The sequence below is a fragment of the Populus euphratica genome, unplaced genomic scaffold (genome assembly GCF_000495115.2).
Source record: "Populus euphratica unplaced genomic scaffold, PopEup_1.0 scaffold99.1, whole genome shotgun sequence".
Classification (NCBI taxonomy): Eukaryota; Viridiplantae; Streptophyta; class Magnoliopsida; order Malpighiales; family Salicaceae; genus Populus; species Populus euphratica.
The window spans coordinates 436297-457311 of record NW_011499902.1 but is presented as its reverse complement, the minus strand read 5'-3'; the positions used below and the strand labels follow the sequence as shown (position 1 = coordinate 457311).

Below are 21015 nucleotides of genomic sequence, written 5' to 3'. Positions count from 1 at the left end.
AGTGATTGTTTATTTTAATAAAAAGCTTAATAGTATAGTATTGAACTACCTAACTTATGGTAAGAAACTTTACACCTTGACGAGGACTTTGTAGACTTGGTAGCACTATTTATGGTCAAAAGAATTTGTAATTCATTTAGATCATTAGTCACTAAAATACTCGAAGCAATAAAGTGAGTTGAATCAACATGTCAAGTCGGTGAAATTTATTGAGACTTCCTTACTTATAACTAAATACAAGTAAGATAAGGAAAATGTAGTTATTGATGCATTATTTAAGAGGTATATTCTTTTTTATACTATAAATAAAAAGTTAGGAATTGAATATGTAAAAGAATGCATGCTAGTGATAGTGACTTTGTTAATATATACATTGCTTGTGATAAGTCAATGTTTAGAAAGTCTTATAGACTAGATGATTATTTGTTTAAAAAGAATAAATTATGTGTGTTTGATAGTTCTATACTTGAATTGTTTATTTGTGAAGCTTATGGGATGGATTAATAAGATATTTTGGTGTTAAAATCCTTTAGATGTTTTATATGAACATTTTTTATAGGTATTTACAAGAATTGTTCATAAGTTCTGGATTAGAAAGAAAATTAATAGTGAAAATAAAACTTTAAAACCAGGGCAGCAAAGTAAAAAAAATAAGTGAAGATAAAGCTTAAAATTACTATAAAATATGTGGGGAAAAAAAAAACTAACCCAAAACACTCTTCTTCCACTCCTTTTATAAATGATTTTGGAATCAAAACTTATACATAATTAATTTTGGTAATTACTATAATAAATTCTTTCTATTATTAATTTGATTACCCACTATAAAACCAAAATTAAACCTTAATGTTTTGACTTTAAATAAAAAAATTTGAGCTTAAAAAGTTGTGTCATTTGAGTTCAAATTTTAACTTTTTACATATCCATTATATAAACAACAAACAAAGCTTCTTCTTCTTTTCTTTTCTTTTTTTTATGTGGGACAGATTTATAACTGGTATAATTTAAATAGAATGAATTATGTGTGTTTGATAGTTATATGCTTGAATTTGTTTATTTGTGAAGCTCATGAAGTGGATTAATGAGATATTTTGATGTTAAAATATTTTAAATGTTTTGCATGAATACTTTTTATTGGTCTTTACAAGAATTGTTCATAAGCTCTAGATTAGAAAAGAAATTAATAAGAAAAATAAAGCTTTAAAACCAGAGAAGCAAAGTAAAAAAAAATATATAAGTAAAGATGGAGATTAAAATTACTGTAAAATATGTGCAAAAAAATATTAACCCAAAACATTTTTTTTCAACTCTTTTTATAAATAATTTTAGAATGAAAACTTATGCATAGTTAATTTTAATAATTATCAAAATAAATTCTCTCCATTATTATTAATCTGATTACCCACTATAAAACCAAAATCAAACCTTAATGTTTTGGCTTTAAATAAGATTTTTTTAGCTAAAAATGCTGTGTTATTTGAGTCCAAATTTTAACTTTTCACATATCTATTATATAAACAACAAACAAAGCTTCTTCTTCTTTTTTTATGTGGGACAAAGATTTATAACTGATTTAAGTTTCTCCAAAATATATAAACCAAGTGTTTTTTTATATCAATTTTTTATTTAGTCACAATTTGTTCAAGTCATTTTAATATTTTATATTAAGAATCTAACGATAAAGATTAAATTTTATCAAAGCTTTAATCCTAAAATTTAGTAGATCTCTCTCTTTTAAATTGTAACCATGTTTTAAACAAATTTTCGGATACATTTCCACACAAAATCTCGAAATTTGCCAGCACTTTCCCAGTACATATAAAACAGAAAAGGGCCAGCACCCGCTCTGTTACTTCCTTCTTTCTTTTCTTTTCTTTTTTTTTTTTTTTTTTTTTTGATTTACGTGGGGTGTCCGGGCCAGCTTACGCGCACCACGACTAATCCCCACGGCCCACTGAACACCCTGCAAACCCAGCAGGCAGGTAAGGCAGCGCGGGGCTGACAGGCATGCAACTCCAAGGCTCGAACCCGTGACAGCAGAAAGCGCAAGGCGCCATTCCACCGCTGGGCCGTTGCCTTGGGTGCTCCTTCTTTCTTTTCTGACTCGATGACAACGTTGTCTCCAAAGTTGAAGTAGTGTTTAGGTCAAAGAAAATGAATATTCCCATGATCCTATTCAGAGACATGAACGAGTCAGAAAGTATCGTAGCAGCGTCGATCAGGTCGTATAAGAGACCTGGCTGGGTTTTCTTGCTTTGCCCAGGAACCAAAATCACAACGTTGCAGGGATAGAAAATAACAAAGAAGTTTGCCGTGTCAACCAAAATCGCCACTTAATTTTGAATATTAAATATAGGATGGTTACCTAGCTATTCCAAGATATCTAATTTTATATACAAATGTCGTGATATTAGGCTACCTAAATAACATTTGATTTGATTGTAACTTCTTCTTTTTTTTAAAAAAAAGACTATCTTTTTTATTATTATTATTATAGCTCTTGCCTTGGAAAGAAATAGTTTAAATCAATAAGTAGCGTTTAATTACTCACCGGGGATAAAAGAAATAAAAATAGGGGGATATAAGATTATACATGCTTATACTTTCATTTTAAATTTAGTTTAGAAATATATTTTTATTCTTACTGTTTTTATATCTTCTACCATGAGATATGATTAAATATTACTTAAGTTATTGGATTATCTTGCAGGTCATCGATGCAACCTGGATAAATTATTTTTATTAAAATTATATTATTATATTTATCTTTTTATTAGAACTAGATTAATCACGTAACTAAAAATCTAATCAAGTTAATTAAGTTTCATCATTTCAAAATCTTATCTATTTAACTAAAATATTAATCTTAACCCTGCTTTAAATTTAAAAGTTTTATAAGAGTTTGTTTGGTAACGTGGAAAAAATTATTTTTTTAAGTATTTTTTATTTGAAAATATATTAAAAATAATATTTTTTTATTTTTTAAAATTAATACATCAGCATCAGAAATGTCTAAAAACACAATTAACAATTAAACTGGAATGTGTCAACGGACAACCCATTCAAAAATCAACCCTCAGGCTAACAACTATCCTTCCAATCGCATCTTTTTTTTTATTATTATTATATTTTGTTTTCCCTTCTTCTCACCACCTTATTTTAATGAATAGTGGCCTTATAAAAATTTTAATGAAACTGGAGCTGTTCACACGTGACAGCCTTCCGTTAGGACATGCATTGGCTGACTTAAAAAGGGAATCACCTTTGCCACATCCAATAATTGACCCCCCACCCCCATGATTTGAATTTCCACGTGAAAATACAAAATTACCCTCAGCATATTTCGACTTGCTTAATATTACAAGATTGACCTTAAAAAACAATTCTCAAAATGTATATTAGCTGATAGATTCTCACCTCTTTACAAACTCAAGTCTTCACAAGGAAATTTCCTGGAGTTTAAACCCAACTATTATATTATTATTTTAAATGATATTCGAGTCTTTCCAATTTCACACTAATAATCAGTAAAATCCATAATAAATTTAAAAATATTTCCTACTAGAAGAATTCATAAATATTTAATAGGGTAGTGTTTTTTAATATATTTTTAAAATATATTAAAATAATATATTTTTTATTTTAAAAAAATTGTTTTTGACATGTTAATAAAAAAAAAACACGGTTTCCCAAACATTATTTTCTATTTCTTGCCCAATTCCCTCAGCGAGAACAGCTAAGCTCCAAAATAATCTTTAAAAAAAACCTATCCAACGCGCAATAAGCTCTTTCTCTTCTCCTTGAGATTTCAACAATACAACGTTCAGGTCCAACAACAAAGCAAAACCTGACAGGACCCTTGTTTTTTTGAAGAAAAATTGAGGGGTTTTTGTTATAAAGAAAACGAACCCATCAAAGTTTCTTACTTTGTGTAGTTTTTCTCTGGACTTTTTCTCATTTTCTCACCTTCCAAGCCCGAAAATGCCCAATTGGGAACTGAAGAACTGCTGCAAACATGACCAGGTCTCCTTCCTGGTCACCATTGCAATCTTCTCTGTTGTTATCCTCGCGGTACGTGCAGTTTTCTGTCTCTTGTTTTTGGCTTTGGCTTCTTGGGCTCTTTTATGTTTTGTTACCTCTGTGTTTTGAAAGATTAGAAGATCAAATCAACTTTGTCAAAGATTTGCTTTGATGGGTTATGAGTAGTTCTAATTGGCTAAATTATGTTTAGTCTTTTACACTAATTGATGAAAATTGAGATGCCCTTGGCACTTTTTATGCGGTCCGGTTGTGTTAGACTTGTTCTTTGACACTGAATTGTTGAATTTTTATTGTTGCAGTTATGGAGGACGTTCATAATGACACCCTTTAAGCTCATCACTGTGTTTTTGCATGAAGTAAGTCATGCGATTGCTTGTAAACTGACATGTGGTCAGGTATGAAGCTCGTTCTTTGCCTAATATATAATTTAAGATGCAATTAGGGAGTTTGAAAGAAAGCACGTTACTTTTTCTGTTAGGTAATATTGCTTCCCTCAAAATTTGACTCATCATTTAAGTGGAATTCTGTGCATTACTATTAACATGCTTCATGCTTGTTTGATCCAATATTAACTAGCTTGCTGTTTGCTGCTTTTAATGTGAATTCATGTGCATATTGAGGTATACTTCATGCTTTCTTGCTTATTGGAAGATGAGGTTTTTAGGCGCTCAAAGGGTGTAGTTTATCATTTTTCCTTATTAACTAATAAAAGTGATCTTCACAATTAACTCTCTAATGTACTTCATGATTCCCCGTCATATTAAGGAATAATTTAGTGAGAACTTGGGTTCTTTGTTTACAACCTTAAGCTATGTATCAGAATGCATATAGTTTACTTTGTAGTTGAGTCAGATGTATGATGTTTGTATTCATAGATTTCAACGTGCCATTATGCATGAGGAAACAACAACTTGACATGCTCTTGTTAGATAGATTCTGTGGTATTTTGACTTCTGTTTTTATTAAGGGAAGTAATTGGTTTTCTTGAAAAGCAGTTCATGAAGTTGCCTTTAGTGCCATTGCTTTGATTGAAATGATGATCTAAATGAGTTCTTTGGTCAATGAAAAGATGACTTAAATGTTATTCATCTTGTCTATCATACCTTAATTTGACTTTCTGAATGGTTCTTCAGAGTTATAGCTAGTTGCAAATGAAATTTTCAATAAGGACATCCTGCCTTGTTCTATAAGTATGGCACTGACTTCTGATTGTTTGGCTGTTATGTTCACCCTTCACCGTGATTTTTTCCTTGAATGATTATTTTTTCTTTCCTGTGATATGGATAGACTTTGTATTTTTTTTATAGCATAATTAATTACAAATAGCTACCATAATTGTTATTTCATACTATCTTCTTGATCTCCGTTGAGGAATGCTCATCTTTAGTTTAGTAGTATCCACTGTACAATGCAGGTGGAAGGGATTCAAGTTCATGCGAATGAAGGCGGAGTGACACAGACACGCGGTGGTGTCTACTGGTTGATATTGCCTGCAGGATGTACATTCCTTTTGCCCTTGAAAGTTTTTCTTTTAATCACAGTGGGCCTAGTTTTTATTGCTTGTTTCTAGAACTACTCCAATTTCAAGTCTTATTTGCCTCTGTAACCAATACATGTTTATGGATTAGTACAATGCAAGGCAAACTTGTTGTGGAGCCCCTTTTTTTAGTTTTGCCAAGTCCAATATGAAACATCAATTTGAAAGTGCTATCTTTCTCAGTGATTATGCTTTAGAAGCTTACACAGGAGCCATGAAGAGTTTGCTTTGGACATCTTTTTTTTCATTAACTCTCAATGTTTGTTCTGTTAGTTTTTATGATACTCGATTTTAGACATGTTCTCTATAGTGCTGCTTCCTTGTGGCACTCACATTTTGTGCCATTGCCTTGTGCTTCCAGATCTTGGTTCGTCATTTTGGGGGATGGCTTTGGTACTTGCATCCACAAATCTCATTACTGCAAGAATAGCAGCTGGTTGCTTGGCTGTTGCCCTGTTAATTGTTCTCTTTATTGCTCAGAATGTAAGATAGTGACACAAGAAGATTATATTTTCTGCAATATATTATAATCCCTAAATATGATGATCTGTATCAGATTATTGACATTCATTTGAAAGGTTTTCTCAAGCTTTAAATTTGTATGTTTTCACTTGATTTTTTTTCTTGCAGTGGACTCTTCGAGGACTTTGTATTGGTGAGCGTTTTCATGAATGTCCATCAACAATTCATTCATACATTGTTGTTGTTGATATACACTGTCTTCGATACTCACATCTTGTATTTAACAAACCCCATTCTCAGGATTCATTATTTTCCTCGCTGTTGTTTGGGTACTGGAAGAAAAAACAACTGTACGAATCCTCCGATATGTCATTCTCTTTATTGGTATATGCTTGTCCCATTATACCTTCCCTTTTTTATTTGAACTTCCTTTTCTACCTTGGTGTCACTGTTAAGGTGAATGAAATAGAGATTTAGCTGATATTCTGTCTTGCAATTGCAGGTGTGATGAACAGTTTGTTTTCGGTTTATGGTGAATATTCTCTTGTTCTTCTATTGTCCTTTTAATTAACCATGCGTCATTAATATAATTATTGATTCTATCTGGCCAATATAAATGGTCTGCAGATATTTATGACGATCTAATATCTCGAAGAGTCCACTCCAGTGATGCTGAGAAGTTTGCAGAAATATGCCCTTGCCCTTGTACCGGTGCTTGTTGGGGAGTCATTTGGTGAGCTTTTAACCTTTGACAGGACCTTAAAAGGTTGATAGAGTCAATGTCTGTGATAAGGGAGTTTGTGCACTTTTAACAATTCTGCATTTCCTTTTTCTGTGTGACTTCAATTGCAGGGGAATAATCTCATTTTTATTTCTGAGTGCATCCATATATCTTGGACTGGTCATCTTATCCTGAGGTAAAGCCTACTTTTGCAAGGATTTGATTTTGCGAACTTTTTTTTTTATTTCATTCTATATGGACTATTGGAGTTGTGTGATTTGGAATTTTGGCACTGCAAGTCATCTATAAAAAGGTCATGAGAAACAGAAATGAAGCTCTTACAAATGTTGAAAAATTCCATTGAGTGTGACATGCATGATTTATATGAAGTTCATAGAAATAAGAACCCTATTTAAGAATGCTTCGCCTAAATGAAGAACTAAATGAACAACAGGAAGAGATCTAAATGCCTCAGAGAAAGTCTCAATAAGTTCTCCATGGAAATCATGAATAGGCTTTTTTCCAGTTTTTGGATGCAACAAGTTTAATTTACTTCATGGCTGGAGTCACTGTTAGATCTTTGAAGTGTCTAGCAATATTGAATTAGATTTGGTACTCTCATTGGAACCGAGTATTGTGAGTTTTGCTTCCTTCATTGAGCTTTCTTTGTACTATCTAAGTGTCTGTTGAAGTAGAATATCAGCTGAATATAGGAGAGTTGTTAGTAATCTAAGGATTATTCGTGGGGAAATTTCCACTTTGAGCATAATTATCTAATGTTCTTTACGTAAAGTTCAATAAAGTTCAATCATAGACCCGCGTGTAACATCTGTAGAATCACCATGATTTCATAGACCCGTCGTGTAACATCTGTAGAATCACCATGATTGATATCTTCAAGTTCTCCTAATTCCCCTTTACATTTCCAGGTCCAGACTCCAGACTCATGATCCAAGACATTATACATTGGAATGGCTCCTGTGCATGATATTTCTTCAATTTTGAAACATTATATATTGGTGGTCCTGCCAATCTTGTTTATCCCTTCATTCTTTTGCCCTTGTATCTAGGGTAATTAGCAGGCTATGATGATTGGTTTGAATTATTGTTTTGTAGAAAACTGATATCATTTTACTCACTTTCAATTGAATTGAAAATTTATAGGCAGTCAACTGTTTTAAATTTAGAATTCCATTATGAATTGCCCTCTTGTTTATTCTTTCATGGAAGCACTCTGGTTCTATTCTTTCATGGTTGATGACATTGAGGGGATGCCATTGTTTTATTTTAACTATGGTTGTGAGAAATTTCTTCTTAGCAAGGAGGATATTACTTCTTCACCAATCATGCAATCATATCCACAAGAACCTAATTTGATGATTGGTTAAAATAATTATCAGGAGAAGATCATAGAATTCAGCATTCAACAGAGAGTTTCTCTTCTTCAGTAATCATGGTGTGGATTTGAAGTATGGCATCAGATATACATGTTACAATGATGTAACTGACATCAACTCCCGTATTCATTCATTTTATTTTATTTTATTTATTTTTATTTTTTTGATGCAGCACGTGTAAAAAGTATATCATTTATAAAACTAACATTAGTGGTTAAATCATTTTTAGCTACATCCATGAAATATTATTTATTGGAAAAAAAAATTCTTTTGTTGTTTAGTTTTTTTTTTAATTTTATCTTTTAGGTTATTTTTAGAATTGTGTTTGGTAAATAAAATTTATTTCTTTTTTATTGGATTATATATTTTTTTCATAGATTTGATTTTTTTTTTCAATTTCAACGTTTAACATTATATTAGTTGAAAGTGAGGCTTCATGATTTTTTTCTCAATTAACTGCTTGCGAACTTAGTCTAATTTCATGACTCATGTCTTGTATTTATTAGGTTAAACTAGGTTAATTCAGGTTGTGTTTTTTAGATTGTTTTTTTTTATTGATATTTTTTTTATTTCATCCTTTCATATTGGATTGGTGGAAAATTGAGCTTTATAGTTTTTTTTATCTTTTTTTATAAGATTATTTTGATCTTATAACTTGGATTGTAGGTTTGGCAAATTAACTTAGGTTGACTCTGGTTTTTTTTTATTGGACTGTATTTTTTTTCATTTGTTTTCCATGGAATTATTCAGATCTCATCATAGTTTGGGTTTGACAAATTAACTTAGATTGACTCTGTTTCTTTTTTTTTTTATTGGACTGTATTTTTTTCATTTGTTTTTCATGGAATTATTCAGATCTCATCATAGTTATCAAACCTAGCTTGAAGATTAACCTAGTTAAAGAGCTGAGTTCTAGATTTCATGGATCAACCCAAATCAACCCAAAAAAATTTAAAAAAAAAATATTTAAAATTGATACGTCAAGATTACACTTGCCAAGCTGAGCATATCAAGTAATACAAGTGTCCAAGTTGTAGTGGCAAAAGAGCTGGGGTTTAAAGTTAGATACTGAAAGTCAAAAATGAACATTATTTAGATTGTTTTTTTCTAAAGTCTCCTCTCAAATGACACCCTAACTGTATAGAAAGATTTCATAATCAAAACACTACACCACAAACCACAAAAACAATAGCTCACACCTGCATACAACAACTTGAATAGCGTGTCCTATGCCATCCCACAAATGCTAGTGACAGCACCATCTTGAGAGTCGATCCTTTTGTTCCCACTGACTTTCAGAAGATAATTCCTCCTTTTATTCCCACTGACTTTCAGAAGATAATTCCTCGAGTAATCAATAAGTCACTTTCTTTTTTTGTCTATGAGGGTTGTAACACCCTACTGCTCTACTAATACTAGAACCACTACAATACATCGTCATATTTATAGAAAACAAAAAAATAACTAGCCTCAGCTTCTACAACAACCTACCTCCATACAGTATGCATGACCAGAGCTTCCTTTTATGTTTCTTGATTCCCAACAAGAGGGGATTTGATTTGAGGAAAACCCAAGAGTGTGGGAACATAGTGTAGGTCAACCCTTGTTTCATGGATTTTCTCTCCCAAAACCAGCCAAAGCTTCCCTTTTTGTCAGGCCAAAGCAGCTACCACAGAGGTCTAGCCACAACTTCTCTCATTCCTCTCTCAGTCATCCTCTTGGTCTTTTGGCCAAAACTAGAGAGCCCCTCTTCTTCTTTACCAGTCGCCGTCGTCTTAGCCAAACCAGAGCCGCCACCCATTAACACAGGAGACTAGCCCCATAGATATTGTCTCTAGCTTCTTCTATCTTTATTAAACCGAGACTAAGCTCTCTCTCCTTTAACCAGCCTCTAGCGACAGCCAAACATAAAAATGTCCCTCACTCTCCCTTTCTCTTTGCTGCTAACAACCACTCATTGTAGAGAAGATAAAGAAATAAGAAAGGAGTCCAAAAAACAAAAACCAGATTCAAAAAAGAAAAAAAATATTTGGTTTAGTTCGGGTTCTCCCAGGTCATAGGTTGACCCGCTAGGTCAACCAGGTTTTATTGGTCTTTTAGCAAACCTGAACCGGTTTCAGCCACTAGGTCCTAGGTTGATCCGTCAGGCCAATCCAAGTTTAATAACTATAGATCTCATAATCCAAGTTACAGGTTTCCTAGTTGACCTAAAATGTCTCAAATTATTTTTTTATTTTTTAATTGATTTTTTTTTTCATTTTCACCCCACAACAACTGGATCTTCTTCTCTTTTTTCTTTTTTTTCAATCTCATCTTTTAATATTTAATTGTTTAGGACTTAGGCTTTGTAATTGTTTGTAATTTTTTTTTATAGAGTTATCTCGTTTTCATGAATTTTTTTTCTTGATTTTATCCTTTAACATTAGATTTATTGGGAATGGAGTTTTATAATTTTTTTTATTTTTTTATAAAGATATTCGGATCTCATTACTTAGGTCCCTAGTTTAACATGTTAACTCAAGTTAACTTTAGTTTTTTTTTTAATTGATTTTTTTAATTTTATTATTTTATATTGGGTTAGTTGGAAATTGGATTTTGTAATTTTTTTATATTTTATTTTTATAGAGTTATCTCAATTTCATTACATGGATTCTGTATTTTGCAAGTTAAACTAAATTGACTCGGGTATTCTTTTTTTTTCTTTTTTTATTTATATTTTTAAAAATTTTATCTTTCAACTTTAGAATTGAAAAGCCTCGTTGATTTATTGTGCACCAAGACATTTTACCATTGCAAACAAAAATTTATATAACTTGGTCTTAGGGGTAAAAAAGTCTTTCCTTTAGGATTCATTCATCATTTTTATATTGATTAGAGACAAATCAATATTTTTTATGTTTTAAATGAATTGTGTAATGACTTACATACCCAAAAAAGTAAAAATAGCTAAAATTGGGTAGAGTGGATTTTTGGTCTTTTATACTTTAAATGAATAGTAAAATAACCACATTTCTCTTAAAATTAAAAAAAAAAGTAAGACTTATAGTTAAGAGTTTAAGTTTTTTCCATATGTTTTTTTTATGTAATTATCTATTAAATGAGGAGCAATTAGATCTTTTAATAAACCTAAAAATAAAATAAAATAAGGGTAGCATGTATATAGCCATCACCGATGAGTAGAAGGCATTCATACTTTTCGGACAATAAGTGACTCCTCTGGGTGTTAAAATATTGTTATTTGTGACAGCGTTGAAATTATTGTGTCATCCTTGTCACGATAGTGGGGCACGTGATCACAAAAATGGTGCAATTTAACTTTGATGAGCTTTTTTTCTTTTCCTCTCTTTTCTCTCACATAGCCTAGAAATACGTATCAACCCTTTCAAAAATTTGTTGTGTCCTCCAATTTATATTTCTATTAGTTTCAGCCCTCACTCTTTTAATTATTATTTATTTTTTTTAATGCTTTTTAAAGGGTTTTTTTTTTAATTTTGCCCTAGGCATTTTATTTTAATTAATTATTTTTATTCAATTTTATCCTCATTTGTTTACTACTATTTTTTTATGTTTTATAATTTTTTTATTTTTTTCAATTTCATCCCTTGTCATTTTATTTCATTTAATTTTTAATCTAGTGTTGGTTCTCATTCTTTTTATTACTATTATTTTATCTTTTAAAAAAAATTATTTTAGTTTTCAATTTAGTCCCTCATTGTTATCTTTTATTGAGTTTTTATACTAGATTTGGTTCTTATTATTTTGATTGCTATTTGTTTTATTTTATTTACAACTTTAAATGATTAGGGATTTTTCTTAGTAATTTTTAGTGTTTACCTTCTACGAGGTGATCTAGATCTCATAATCTAGGTCACTAGTTTCAGATATTAACCAGATTTAACTTTAGTTTTTTATGTATTTTTTTATAAAGTGATTATTTTACAATTTCATCCTTCGACTTTATATTAATGAGCCTTAAGCTTCGTGATTTTTTTTTCCTATCTTTTATGTGGGTTTTCCCGATCTTATATCCTGAGTCATGGATTTGTTATGCTAACTCAAATTGCAACTATGAAATAAGAGTGAATGAATGCCTAAAATTAAACCACATCAATACCATGGAATCCCATTTATAAATCCTAAAAAGATTCAAATTTATTTAAAAGGAAAAGCAAATCATTACCCATGAAATAACAGTGAATAAATTCCAAGAAAGAGTGATTGCTCTCATCTAAATAACATGAGAAATATCAAAGGAAAAGAGATTATAAAAATTGCTTATAACTAGAGAAATATGAAAAGAGTTTAAAGCTTATATCATGGCTATGATTGTTGCTTAAAAGGCCTCTTGTTGTTGATGTAAATGTATGTCTTAGCATTTCATCCATCTAATTTAAGTTATGAAAAATCTATCGAAATAAAACCATAGAAGAAAAGGAGCAAGCATATGAACAGTAAGATGTTAATGATTACTAAATATTAAAACTAAGCATTCTAGCATGTTATGTTGTTAATTAGAATTTTATATAAAAGAACAAACTCCTCACAAGATTAATATCACATAAGTTACAAAAGTTATTATACTATAAAGAAATATTATATAACTCTTTTGCCAATTTAACAACGCATAAATATACTTTGTATTGATTGGGTTTCTGAAAAATTGTAACCATGAAGCCTTGTGCCACTACCAAAGGATAGCCAACATCATCTTTATATCCTAGGAGCCATTCTACTACATTAGCACATGCCTCAAGAAATAATGACAACACTTTGGATATATAATCTAGATGAAAGCTAATAAGATAGTAATAACATAGAAAATGTAAAAACTTTAACAAGAATAAAGGTTGCAAATATGAACTCTAAATTAACAATTTATTCTCTGAAATATAAGCATATGATGATTGCCTCTTCAAGATGTTTATAGCATGCCTCAAGAAATAATGACAACACTTTGGATATATAATCTAGATGAAAGCTAATAAGATAGTAATAACATAGAAAATGTAAAAACTTTAACAAGAATAAAGGTTGCAAATATGAACTCTAAATTAACAATTTTTAAATTAACAATTTATTCTCTGATGATTGCCTCTTCAAGATGTTTATAGGACCTTTAGATAGGTCAAGAAAACCTACCTCTTTTAATAAATAACCTAAAGTCCGAAAACAATTAAGGAAACTAAAACAAAATCCAAAATAAAAATAATAAAATTGGCCCTAATAACAATTTTTGAGCCTAATTCTGGGAGCTCCAATGATTTGATAAGGGATAAAGTGGTGCTATATTGGAAAACTGCTTGTAGAATCACTTGAAAAGATTTGAGCTTGATTCAACAATCGAATCTTTTGTTATCTCGATTTTAAGGTATTAATCTAGCCTAATGCAACCAGTCCCAACGATCTATAGAAGCATCTGTTAGGTTATCCATATAGTCTACTTGTATCATATCCTTATTTAGTAGAGTCAGATCCTCATTTGAATGCTCAAAACCTTTAGTTTTTATAACCCTAGCTACATCATTCTCTCCAGGTTGGACAGAACTTATATTTGAGTTATATTTTTCCTCCATATATGGTGTTACATATTAAAGACATCAAAATTCTTTAAATGGCTAGGAAGGCATTAAAGACATCAAAATTCTTTAAATGGCTAGGAAGGCAAAGTCTACAAGCAATGTTATTTATCTTCTGCAAAACTTTACAAGGGCTTATCTTTTTTTCTTTTAATTTGTTATACTCACCCACTGAAAACTTGTCATAAGTAAGCATTGTCCATACTAAATCCTAACTTAAAACACCACTTTGATATAATAAGTATCAACTAGGACTTTATACTTGCATTGTTGTTAGTGATTTTCTTCTTGACTTGCTGATGAATATCATGCAAGTAATATGTCATATCATTAGCTTAGGCACTTAATCATCCAATTTGAGGGACAACACTCTAGAATGGTTTTGTCCATAAACGATCTTGAATAAACTCAATTAGGTAGTTCAATTCCAAGACTTGTTATAAGTAAAGTCTATTTACAACAAGGTCAAATCTCATTGTTTCTGCTTGTCTCCCACTAAACTTCGTAGCAAGTTGTTAGGGCTTCAATTAACCACCTTTGTCTACCTATTTATATGACGATGATATAAACTATTAAAGTTTAGTTAAGCTCTCATCTTACCCCATAAGCTTTTTTAGAAGTTACTCATAAACTTCATATCTCTATCTGAATTCATGGACTTAGGAATGTCATGTAAATGAACCACCTTATTGAAGCAGAGGTGGTTATCCAAGATACATCAATGGTTTTTTTATATGTTATAAAATAAGACATCTTTGAGAATATGTATATAACAATAAAAATAGAATCCATGGCTCGTTTTATGCAAGGTAAACCCAATATAAAATTCATATTAACATTCAACCATAGAGTACCAAGAACTGGTAATGGCATATAGATCCTAACATTCTTTAAGGCTTTTTTGAACATCTGAAAAACAACATATATCCATATAAAACTAGATATCTAATCTGGCAGCTTAGCCCAATAATAATATACAGACATTAGGGTTAATATCTTATCCTACCCAAAGTATCCCTCAAAATGCAATTTGCTGATGATATGTTCTAATAATGAGTAATATGGAATATAAAGCTACAAACGATGAAATAGATAATCATTTATAAGTACAAAGTTATTTTACTTGCCTTCATCCATCAACTTTGCATAAATTTTCTTAGATCATAATCATGTGAATATACCCTCTTAAAAGAATCAAAAAAATGTCACTTGAGTATATATAGTATTGAGTATAACAACCTATTTACTAAGGGTATTAACCCTTTGTTTAAACTGTCTAACTGGTGACTTAGAGAAAAAATAAACTTTTGTAGAAACAACACCCACTTTGCATTTCAACGACTTAACTTATGTTATTCATTTATATAATTTAGAGCTTTGTGATTTATGATTAGGAAAAACTTATTTAGCACAAGGTAATATCGTCAATGCTTAAAACTCTAAACAATATCATAAAACTCTATATCATTCATAAAGTAGTTCCTGTTTGAACTAGATAACTTCTCACTAAATAAAGCAAATAGCCTTTCATCTAAGCTAAGAACTCTCTTAATTCATAACCTATATGCATCATAATTTATCTCAAATAGTTTCATAAAAACTAGAAGTGCTAAATTAGGAACTTTAGTCATCATTTGCTTTACTAACTGAAAGCTAGATTCATCCTTATCTGTCATTATAAGGTGTGGTCCTTTATACTTTTGGTAATTCGTGCAATAAGAGAACCAAAGTTTTAGACGAATCTCTTATAGAAAAATACAAGTTCATGAAAACTCTAGACATTATGAACACATTTTAAAGTTGGCCACACCATAATTACAGATATCTTTGATGGATTAATTTGAACTCTATCAACAAATATGGTACAATTTAGAGAAGTAATAATACTAGTAAAGAAATCACTTTTCTTGCAAATCGCATACAGCTGCTTCTCTCTTAAAACGTAAAAAATAACACGTAGATGTTTTAAATGAAACTCTAGAGTAAAGCTATAAATCGAAATATCATCGAGATAAATCATTATAAATCTATATATGAATGGCCTTAATATCTTATGTATGAACCTCATAAACGTGTTGGGAGTATTAGACAGACCAAATAGAATGACCATCCATTCTTATAATTGTTATTGTGTTTTAAATTTTGTTTTCACTCATCTCTTAGTTTGATTATTCTATGACGATACCACCTCTTAAGATCAATCTTTGAAAACAACCTGGAACCTGACAACTCATCTAACATGTCATATATCCATTGTATCAAGGATATATGGTTCATTATGATCCAACTAATGGCTTGGCTATCCACATATATATGCTATGAACCATTTTTTTTCTTTTACCAAGAGAGCTAGAACTGCATATAGACTCATACTTCTCCAAATGTATCCATTATCTAATAACGTCATAACCTATCTCTATTAATTATTGATTTATTTGTATTTAAGTCTATAAGCTAGTCTATTTGGGAGACTAGAATCTGAATCAAGTCAATTCGGTGTTAGATATCTTACATGGGAGGTAATTCTTAGAGTAATTTGTCTAACATAAATTTGTAAATTCTATCAGCACATCTTGTAATTTCTCAAGGCTATCAACATCATCATCATCCTTAATTATTATACTATTAGTTACTAGGTCATCCACTACTTGTTCGCCTTATATCTCCTTTATAAACTGTGATAAAAAACAGCAAATCTTTTTTTATATATAGTTTTTATATCTACTTTCTCTTTTATAGATGCCAAAGTTATACATTTCTCTTTGATGCTTTGGGTGTATGTATTTTTTTTTACCATCATGTACCACACTCCTATCAATTTATCATAGCCTTCCCAATAAAATATAGCACAAGTCTATAGACACCACATCGCACCAAACACTATCAAAATATTTTTATTCTATATAAAAGGAAAAATTATAGCATTTATCAATAATTACCTCAATGTCTATATTCATCCATGTTGACTTATAAGGCTTAAGATAATTTTTAGTAGTAAGTTAAAGCTTCTTCACCACCCTATAATTAAGTTCCAAACCTTGTTTTTAATAATGCATGTAGAGTATAAGTTATTAGTAAGTCACCAATCCTATTCTAAATCACTTTTGGGCATTATCAAATTATTTTTAATAATAAAGATAATACCATCATTTCTATACAATATCTTTACATCACTTCTCAAGTCATCATTATACTTAAGATCAGTTATATTAGTAGGCTCTTTTATTAGCAAGTTTTTTCTTCGATGACTCATTATTTTGCCATACTTACTAGCTCGTTGCCCTAATTTATCATATCTTAAACAACAAATTTTAAAGTCAAAACCCTAACCCATTGTCTGTTGGTTCTATTAGGCTAGCTTAGGTTATGTGGTGGTACCTATCTAATTATTATTATGTCATCCTTTTTTATTATTCTAATATGCCTGAAGATTTTTAATAAGCAACATGTTTTTTTATTTATTGTCGATGCACTTTAATGGGCCTAAAAAAATTATTCATAAAGACTAAATACATAATAGATCTTGTATGAACTATTGTAGACCATATAGATACATTGCCATTAATTGTTCTTCCATTTCTGTCAAACCATTTTGAGCTATTAACTAGTAGAAATTATCAATGAATTATCAGCAAACTTGCCTCTTGCTTTAGCATATGAAGCCTTGGATATAGGGTGTAGAAATAGCTAAAAAAAAGGTGTTCCCTCATCTTCTTCTTTATCTTATATCATTAATTGATTTTTGATTTTTAATTTTATCTCTTTCATGTCTTCTTTAATTGTTCCCCCCAAACAAATGATTAGCCTTTTAATTTAATTGTGATTAACTTAACTCTCATTAATTGATTTTTAATTTTTGATTTTATCTCTTTCGTGTCTTCTTTAATTGTTCCCCCAAACAAATGATTAACCTTTTAATTTAATTGTGATTAACTTAACTCACACTTGCTAAGGAACCTCTTTATGCTAAAATATACTCTTAACTTTGTTCAACCAATCTATGATAAAGTTTTAGAAAACTCAAAGAGTTTGATATGAAGCCTGAAATCTTCAAATTTGACCACTTTCTTTTGATAAGGTTGTCTCCTCTAATTATACCTTTGGTTTTCAGTATTAGCCAAGGACTTATGGTCACTCTCTTGGGTTGGTTCTTGTTGCTTTTTATTTTTTAACCTATAAGTCAATTCTATGATTTGCCTTTTCATATCCTTTTTGATGAGTTTCTGGATGTATCCCTACGAAAGAAGAGCCTTTTCATCCCTTTCGGCAATGTCTTGCTTCATAACCTATGGTTGTTGGGAACATATATCAAGCAAATAATTATTCATGAAATTATAAAGTTGTAGCACACAACAAGAAATATAAAATATAGGATTGTTGAGCTCTAATTACCAACTAATATAGACAAAATCTAATAGGATAACAATAACATAGAAAACATAAAAATTTAATAAGCAAAAAGGATTACAAATGTGAATTTTAAATTCACAATTTTATTTTATGAAATTAAATATATGGTGGTTACTTCTTCAATAGGTTTACAAGACTTTTAAATAGGTCAGGAAAACATGCCTCTTGTAAAAAATAACCTATAGCCTAAAAAAATTAAAGAAATTAAAACATAATCCAAAATAAATCTAAAAAATCCTAGGAAAATAACAAAATTAAATCGCATAACTTTTGGGCTTAATTCTAGGATATCCAATGGTCTAATAAGCATAGAGTGGCTTCTTATAAGAAAATTGCATGTGAAATCACCTAGAAAAATTTGACCCCGATTTAATGATCGGATCTCCGGTTATCTCAATTTTAAGACGCTTGTTTAACCTATGCAACCAAGCCTTTTCTTGAGCCCAAACCTGTCATATTGGTCTATAAAAGCATCTACTAAGCAATCTATATAGTCTACTTGTTAAATCTCCATCAAGTAGTGTCAAATCCTTACCTAAATTCTTGGAACCTTTAGTTTCTACTGTTACTATAGAATTAAGGCAACAATAACACAGGGGGTGAATTAGGTGTTCTACTAATATTAACAAAAAATGCAATTTAAAACAATTAAGCACACTAAGCATAATAAATACAATAACCAACAATATAATTATAGTGGTTAAAATAAATAGGTAAAGGAAAAGAGATTGCAAACTCAGGTTTTTAACGTGGTTCAGCAAGCTTATATCCACACCTCAAGTACCAACCAAACTTATGTATTGTATTCTTTTAATAATTCAAGTTAAAGATACAATATCCTTGATGAATCCATACCAAGTTTATACGCTGCTTGAAGATATCCCCTACTCGAGGTTTTTCTCTTGGAGACAATACTTCACCAATGCTAAGAGTTTATTCAAACTCTCAAGTTTTTACAAGTGTTTTGTAGTCACAAAATACTCTCATTGAAGTGGATTTTATAATTCATAATCTATGATTTATATAGCTCACTTAATAGCACTTAAGGGATTTGAAAGTGTTTAAGTGTTGTGAGAATGAGAATATATACTCTTGTATAAGATTATAAAAGTTTTAATGTATAAATATGAGTGTTATTAAGGATTGATGATTTTGAAGTTGTTTTGCTCTCAAAATAGCTTGTACATGATATATGTTCAAATTTTTTATCTAATTCTGTAATTTTGATAAGCTATATATATAATTCTAGTAAAAACTAGTAGTTTTATAGTTGTTATTGTTCCTTTGATAGATAAAACGGTCGATCAGTTCATATTGGTTAGGATAATCGGTTGACCAGTTGCTATAAATTCTTAGGAAAGAACAAATAGTCAACCAATTCACTTGATATAGTCAATTAGTCGATCGGTTCAACTTAAAAACCTAGATTTGACAATTTTAAACCTAATGAATTTTAAACCGATTAAATGTATATCAATTATATAATACATGCAATGTAAAGTGTGTGAATTCATTTGAATTTGTACTATCAAGTAAGATATAAAGATTTACACAATTTATAATAAAAGTAATTCTTAAGAATTAAGTCTTCACTTACTTTGTTTTTTAAACTAATTGATTATTTTTTTATTTAATTCTTCATGCTTGCTGATGTAATTTTTATTTAAAACTTTTTAAATTTATTTTCAATCAAACATATTATTAATCTATTTTTATTTAATTGGTATCCTCAAAATATATAAATATTAATATTTAACCTAATAGGCCCTAGCCGCGTGAGCATTCCTGCTCACCTAAAATGAGACAAAACAGCAGCATAGAAGTACTTTTTAGCATCTTTTGATCTAAGAACAGCATTTGACTTTATTCCACGAGAGTTAGGAGAATACAAAGAATGCAACCAAATCCATCCGTTATAGCATATAAACCCCCTAATATTCTAAAGCAGGACACTACACAAACAATCCCTAATAATGCCTTGCCATCGGCTAAGCCTATCCTCATCAGCTTTCTTGGGAAACCATTGGCACCTCACAGGAAGTTCCACAGGTCACATCCAAAACAGCATCCACTATTGTCATCCAAAACACTTCCTCCTGGTTCATACCAGTAGCTGACAAGTTGTCACGCAGAAAAGCAACCTCCAATCTACTTGTTCAAATTACCACACATAACTATGTAGAACTTAGCTACAGATCTAAACCAACAGAGAGAGCATAAAGACCATGTTAATAGATTTGTCTGCCTCTTGCTAGCTTTAAAAAAAACCAACAGAAAGGGCATTCTAGCTTGTCCTCTTCATTCTTATGTTGTAGCTGCAGGACATCCTGCTTCATTAGAACATGTCTCATATGAGTTGTAGCTGCACATCAGCATCAACTACTACACGAAGTAGAAGAACCATCACAAAACATTAACACATCTCTAATTAACTTCACATTCACAGTGAAGTCGAAAGCCAGACAAACATAAATTAATCTTATAGGCTAATACTATTAATTAACAAGTTCTAAAAATAATTATTTCAATTATTTAAAATGAAAATCAAATTCCTCGAATTACAAAATGGATACAAAATGAAATCGGGGACTAATCAGCAAGAATTGTTGGACTCCATGACGCTGTTGATTTTCAGGGAATACTTGTCGTTTAGCAACATCAAGCTGGGCCTCACCATCGGAACAGGCGACGGAGATGAAGGATGGGTCGGTTAGGTTTGGTTTTGATGGAAGGCGTCGACGGTGCTTCGTTTAGTATACTCTCTGATGTTGTAATCGGGGAACTGGCGGGCTGGGCGTAGAAAAGAGGGGTACAGATAATGGATTTCGCCTAATGAGATACCGACTGACATACGGAGATCGGCTTTTAAAG

The 21015-nt window shown here is 30.7% G+C and overlaps 1 protein-coding gene across 3 annotated transcripts; it reads left to right on the top strand.

Moving 5' to 3' along the window:
- Positions 1–3731: 3731 nt before the first annotated feature.
- On the top strand, positions 3732–8401 carry LOC105133002 (peptidase M50B-like protein). Of its 3 annotated transcripts, none has more exons than XM_011036774.1 (10): positions 3732–4071; positions 4341–4436; positions 5456–5540; positions 5940–6061; positions 6209–6233; positions 6341–6424; positions 6543–6572; positions 6668–6773; positions 6893–6957; positions 8162–8401. In XM_011036774.1, exons 1-9 carry the CDS (start codon positions 3982–3984, stop codon positions 6954–6956), a joined length of 702 nt encoding a protein of 233 aa, XP_011035076.1. In that variant the 5' UTR covers positions 3732–3981; the 3' UTR covers position 6957; positions 8162–8401. The 3 variants fall into 3 exon arrangements, with proteins under 3 accessions (XP_011035076.1, XP_011035075.1, XP_011035077.1); XM_011036773.1 differs by lacking the exon at positions 8162–8401 and adding an exon at positions 7691–7962; XM_011036775.1 differs by lacking the exon at positions 8162–8401 and adding an exon at positions 7699–7962 and having other exon boundaries at positions 6893–6958.
- The last annotated feature ends 12614 nt before the right edge of the window (positions 8402–21015 follow it).

What these genes read in the sequence shown, in the direction of transcription:
- LOC105133002 (XM_011036774.1), top strand. Translation starts at nt 3,982, where the DNA reads ATGCCCAATTGGGAACTGAAGAACTGCTGCAAACATGACCAGGTCTCC. An exon ending in TTCTCTTTATTGCTCAGAAT is followed by an intron (nt 6,062 to 6,208) that starts GTAAGATAGTGA and finishes TTTTTCTTGCAG; the next exon opens with TGGACTCTTCGAGGACTTTG. An exon ending in GCTTGTTGGGGAGTCATTTG is followed by an intron (nt 6,774 to 6,892) that starts GTGAGCTTTTAA and finishes CTTCAATTGCAG; the next exon opens with GGGAATAATCTCATTTTTAT.